Source organism: Sceloporus occidentalis, unplaced genomic scaffold (genome assembly GCF_023333645.1).
Source record: "Sceloporus occidentalis isolate IW3139 unplaced genomic scaffold, rSceOcc1.0.p SCAF_444, whole genome shotgun sequence".
Lineage (NCBI taxonomy): Eukaryota > Metazoa > Chordata > Lepidosauria > Squamata > Phrynosomatidae > Sceloporus > Sceloporus occidentalis.
In genome coordinates this window covers 308,903-315,051 of record NW_028317424.1, presented here as the reverse complement: position 1 = coordinate 315,051, position 6,149 = coordinate 308,903, and the positions used below count along the sequence as shown (strand labels likewise).

Here is a 6,149-nt window from a genome sequence, read left to right as displayed (position 1 = left end):
CCACTACCTACTGCCGTGTGCAAAAGTTTGACAAATGACACTTTTTTGTGGGGGTTTTTTTGAGTTAAAATACGTTAATGTGGCCTGAACCGCAAACAAACATAAACGTAATGCTTTCTGCAGATTTTAAGGCACGATTGTGCATGCAGCGTGGCGCCCAGCGTTCTGGGCTGGGAAGGGTTAAGCACTTGTGTCTTGATTTTGGAAGGGGGGGTCTCGGATCGCAGGGTGGGCAGCCCCGACGTCACGTTTCACTGTGGGGTGTATCTGGTTGGCTTGTGCCTGGGCTTCATCGACATTCCCGGTGCACACGCGTGTGCGTGTATACATGTATTTATTGTGAAAACGTTTCACCAGGAAGAACACATTGAGATTCCTCTGGTACACAGTGTGTCCCGTGTGTAAGCGTGTGTAAGCGTGTGTACACGCGTGTGAGCATGTGCCGCTTTCCCTGCAGTCGGTCGGCAGTCCGTTACCCCCCTAGCAGCCCCCTCTTCTCCCGGCTATAAGTGGCATTTAAAGTCCCCGAATGTTTTCCATATTAGTTCAGCCCCGCGATTCCCAAATCCCCAGATCCCCCCGCGGGCAGCCAGCGGCCGGCCGATCGCAGCCTCTCCGGGCGTCCGAATGGGAAAACAAGGAACGTCCCCTAATACCCCAGCCGTGGCCCCGGGCGGGGAGCAGGGGGCAGATCAGCCCCAGAAGAAAAACGCCAAGAAGAAGAAGGAGGCCAAAGCCGGGCCGCAGGAGGAATCGCACAGGTGCTGCGGTTGCCGCTTCCCTCTCCTGGTAGCCCTGCTCCAGCTGGCCCTCGGCGTGGCCATCGCGGTGCTGGCTTTCATCATGGCCGCAAGCTGCTCCTCGCTGCCGGTCAGAGATACCCCGCACTGGGCTGGCATCATTGTAAGCATCGAGCTGCACGGACCCCCTTAACACTAACCCGCTGCATGATTATAGCTAGGGTGGGTGGGGGCTAACACGGAGCATGCGGGACCCCCGGCGATCTATCCCCTGATTATCAGACACAAAGGGTTAATAGTTAACACTCCTGTTCTGTGCCCAGTGATGGCATTTTTAACCCCCTTCACCGAGCCTCAGGTACCGAAGGGGTTAAGTTACCATCTCCCAGTCTGTGTTGTTTTTATATATAAACATTCCATATTTTGCAACAAAATGACAATAAGTTAAACAATAAGTGAAACTAAATTACAGGAAATGACAACAATTAGAATAATCAGAGTGAAAATTGCTATTTAACCCAAAAATATCAAATGAAAACGTCCCCGGCATTTGATTGGTTAACGCGTTCTCCGTCCCGCCGTCTCCACCCAAAAAAAACCTGCGCAGCGTTGTTTTTTTGTTTCCATTTAATTTTTTTAGGAATTATTCATAATAATCCTCGCTCTGAGCAAAAATTCATTTATGATGCCCCCCCCCTGATGCCCCATCTCTCTGCCCCAATGCCCCTCTTCCCTCCCCCTAATGCCCCCTTTTCCGATGGGAGCGGATCGGGGCAGATATTAATCTATCGTTTATTTTTAGGATTCCGCGCAGTTACCGCGCCCGGGGTTATTATTGTCCGTTATTCTCCATAGTTTTACGTCGTCAGATTTATTTCGGGTCACGCAGAATGTGAACATGATTCACGGGGAACGTCTCCACTCGCTTCGTGATATATTTACCCCGCCTCAGAACGGCATGTGCCCCCCACCCCACCCCCGACCTGCCCCGCGCCCGGCCGCAGGCGGAAGCTGCAGACCCACAACTTTTCCACATTTATAAAGAGAGAAGTAAAACCAAGCGAGACGCGAAAAACGAGAAGTCAGAAAGCGACAGAAAGTTTAGGTTTTTATCCTCCAGGAATCATCGGGATTCGGTACAAAGTTTCCAAAAAGTGGCCTTTAAACAAAAAAAGAAACAAAAAGAACCAGGAAATTCCCCTAAAATGTGATGCAGAAATTGTTTTCAGACTCCAACTCTGATCACCCTCAGCCATAGTAGTTTAGAAACCCAGAACCCGCCTGCAGATCGGCCCCCATCCGGCCCCCGTCTAGTCGCCCGTTTCTCCTGCTGTAAAGACTCGAACCTTAATCAGTCGTTGGTCTCGTCTTAGATTCAGGAGCCGTATGTCTACCCCATGCATGTTTAATCCCCTCACTGTATTACCCTCTACCACTTCTGCTGGGAGGCTGTTCCACTTATCTACCACCCTCTCAGTAAAGTAAAAGACCTTCTAATGGTTTCACGTCCCACAATCCAGGATTCTGGGTACTGACGGGTCACACAGTGCGCGTCACCCACACGCCTCCAACACATGTGACCAGAGGCGTATCTACCGAAAATAGCGCCTATGGCAAGCACTGAAATTGCGCCCCTGTCCAAATATCTAATCTAATATCTAACCCCTCTCCCTCCCTTATCACTCCCTAACCCCTCTCCCCCTTTGTAGTTCTCACCTTGAGGTCCACGGGAGCACGAGGCTTCTGCCTTCCTGCACTGCCGCGGTGCCCGCTGCTTCACTGCTGAGCGCCTTAATATGATGTCATATTTCGGCGCTCAGCACTGAAGCAGCGGGCACCAGCGAGTGGCTTTTAAACGCTGTCTTTTTTTTTTTTTGATGCGGAGGAGAGAGAGGGGCGCCGAGCAACCCCCGCATCAAAAAAAAAAAAGACGGTGTTTAAAAGCCGCTCGCTGGTGCCGGCACCGGGACGGAGGCAGAGGCCTCGCGGAGGAGAATGAGGGACGCCGAGCAGTTGCTAGGCGCCCCTCTGCATCAAAAATAAATAAATAAAAAAGACGGCGTTTGCAAGCCGCTCACTGGCGCCCCTTTCAAATGGCGCCTATGGCAGGAGCCATAGGTGCCATACCCTAGATACGCCTCTGCATGTGACCCCAAAGGCCACATCACGCGGCCACGTTTACCACATAGCTGACATCAGTCCTGCAGAAATCTAACTCATCATAGTTATAATTACATATAATATTTATAAGATAAAATGTATAATAATTTATTCGGGGAGTGATTCTGGTGCACAGTTAGAATCATTGTCTTATCACCATGGTAACAACGGAATGATGCAATCGGCAAGAACATTCCACCAGTCGCCATGAGGATAAGACCGCGCGTCGGGACTTACGTATGGAAACTGATATTTCCCAGCATGCGCTGGGGTTCCTCTTCCTGATTGGCCGCTTAGTTTGGCATTTATATATTTTTGTAAAGTGTAACACGCGTGAAACACGCCGCGGCGTATGTATGCGATACATCAGCCTAAATAAATATTTTAAATAATTGAATAAATTGTAAAAATATATATATTCCCCCCCACTCTTTAAGAGAATCACAATTATTTTGGCGAACCCGTCTCCTCTCCCGCAGCTCCGCTTCTTCTCTTGCCTCTTCTATCTTTTCTCCTGTCTTCTTTCTTCGCCCGCTTCTCCCTGCTATCAGCTCTGTTGACCAGAAAAGGGCAGATCGCGAATGCTCACCACCTGGACAGCACCCCATGTTCCACCAATCAGGGGAGAGGATGTGCGCGGGGCTCCGCCCTTTGGAGGAAGCAATCTGTAAGGCCTGGTCAACAGAGCAGATACCGGGGAGAAGCGGACGAAGAAAGAAGACAGAAGAAAGAAGAGGGACACGGAGGCGCTCAGTGGAGAAAGTGGGAGACATTGGGAGAGAGAGTGTGAGAGAGAGCGAGAGAGAGAGTGAGTGAAAGTGTGTGAAATTGAGCGTGTGAAGAGCATGAGTAAGTGTGAGTGTGAGAGCGTAAGAGTGAGAGTGTGAGAGAATGTGAGTAAGAATGAGTGAGCGTGTGGGTGTTGTTACATTTTGAAGTGGGGGTTCGGGGGGTGCTGCTCGTGACACTTTATTTCGGCCCACGGGGGTCTCGGCTCTGAAGAAGCTCGTGAGTCTTTGAGATGCGACTTAGCGGCTTTCTGCTTATTTACGCTTTTATTCCCAATTTTCTGAGGGAGACGTGGCTTTCGTGCCGACTTCCCCGTCAGATCAATAATGGAACAGAGAGTAACAAATCGGGTGTCACGGGGCTCACAACACGCAATAAACACGCAATAAACACGCAATAAACACACAATAAACACGCAATAAACACGCAGGAGGGGAACCGCCGGGTCTGGGAGGGCGTGCAGAGGAGGCGAGCAGCTTTACTCCGTCTCTAATACGATACATTACCCAGAATCCCCGGCTTTAAAACTGACTGTACCGATGATGTCATTGAATCTGTTCCCTAATCTGTGATGTAACACCTCCTCTTCCAGGTGAGCGCGGTGGCCGTCCTCGGGCTGTTCCTGCTCTGCCTCCCGTACCTCCCCGACGAGAAGACTTCCTGTCAGTTTGCCCTAAAGGTGAGGATAACATGGAGCCGTTACTGCAGACGGGTTTGTGGCCCTCGAATCATTATTTCAGGAGCCAAGCTTCTCCGGGTCTTGGAATGGCCTCCATTGGGCGATGGGCGCTGCTGGTTCCGACCAATGGCGTTGTCCCGATCGGTAAAGATGGCCGCTTCGCGTTATTCGTCAGGCAGACCACATCCTGGTAAAAGGCCTCCTGTGTTGTCTCGAAGAGAGCGCCCCCTGCTGGTAGAGACTGTTATTTACCCCCCCATCTAATGAGCCTGACATACACCCCACACAAACAGCGCCCCCAATACAGGGACAGGCCGAGAGGGGTACTGCAGGCGAAGCGGTAACAGGCGGAGCGAGCGGCAGCCCAGCCGCCTCTACATTTTTCTAAAAATAAAATAAAAATAATGCAAATTCCGTCATAATTCTCTCATTCCAGCCCCCCAAAAAGGGACTTATTAACTAATTAGAGAAATCCTGCGTATGTGAAGTGAATGTAAACGCACGCGAGTATACATGTGACACGCACACGCCTATACCCACGCGATGCACAAACACACAGCCACACGTGACACGCGTGCACTGACCCATGTGACTGTTTGTTGAGCAGTCATGGGACCCAAAGCTGGCGAGGAATTTCATCTTGGGAAGAGGGGTGTGTTTTTGACATCGCCCCCCCCCCCCCGGGGCTGCTTGTCTTTACCCCCCCGGGGGCAGTCATGTGAGGCGTCTTTTGATGGGCGCCTCATGCCTCTTAATGTCGTTATCTGGCCTTTAATTAACTCGCCGGAGATTTACGATGTTCTTTCGATTCACGAGGATCCGGATTCGACATTCTGAATAAAAACGGAGCGTCGAAAACAAACAGAAAAAACATCCCCCTCGTCTAAAAATATTAAAATCTAAGACAAGCGGGCTCGTGTCTGCCGGCCTGGGCATCGATGGGTTAACATCGTTCAGTTATCCGTGTTTGTGTCACAGCAGAGCAAGTAAAAAAACAAACATTAAAACATATTTTTTACTTTACTGAGAGGGTAGTAGATAAGTGGAACAGACTCCCAGCTGGAGCGGTAGAGGCTAATACATGGGAGGGAGGAGGGGCACAGGGTTTTGGGACTCAAAGAAGGACTGGCCCCATTTCACAGGGACACTTGGCAGGTATGTTGACTTTTAGGGCAGTAGCACCCTGTGATAATGATATTGGGGGGGGTGCAGAGCACGCGGTTCGCACCAAACATGGCGGCCCAGGAGTGACTTCTCTGCAGCCAATAGAATAGCAGGGTGCCAGCGGCAAGGCGTCCCGCCCCCAAATAGGGAGCCAATCACCTCGCTCCGTCTCTCACGGCATTCGGATGTTTTTTGCTGTATCTGCTCCTTTAAAGATCCTTAAAGTGACGGCGTCCATTTTTTTTTTGCAGCTGAGCTACTTCCTCCTCAGCACCCTCAGCCTGGTGATCTGTGTCATGGCCGTGGCGTTCGCCGCCTACCACTACTCCCTCATCACCCAGTACACGTGCGAGATGGCGGCCGGCTCCTGCCAGTGCACGCTGGACCCCTCCGACCCGCTGAGCCGGACCTTCGTGTACCGGGACGTGGCGGACTGCGGCGCGGTCACCGGCACCGTCAAGGTCTTCGTCCTGCTGCAGATGACTCTGAACCTCTTGCTGGCTCTCGTCTGCCTGGCCGCCTGCTTCATCATGTGGAGAGATCGATACCAGGTCTTCTACGCCGGAGCGTGGCTTCAGGGGCCGGCGGCCGACGAGACCCCGCAGCAAAAAGTATAG

General features: G+C 51.5%; 1 protein-coding gene across 1 annotated transcript; it reads left to right on the top strand.

Moving 5' to 3' along the window:
* Nucleotides 1-627: 627 nt before the first annotated feature.
* LOC149271942 (sarcospan-like) lies at nucleotides 628-6,149 on the top strand. The gene is made up of 3 exons (XM_089506977.1): nucleotides 628-903; nucleotides 4,282-4,368; nucleotides 5,784-6,149. The coding sequence occupies exons 1-3, from the start codon at nucleotides 628-630 to the stop codon at nucleotides 6,147-6,149; spliced, it is 729 nt and encodes a 242-aa protein (XP_089363103.1).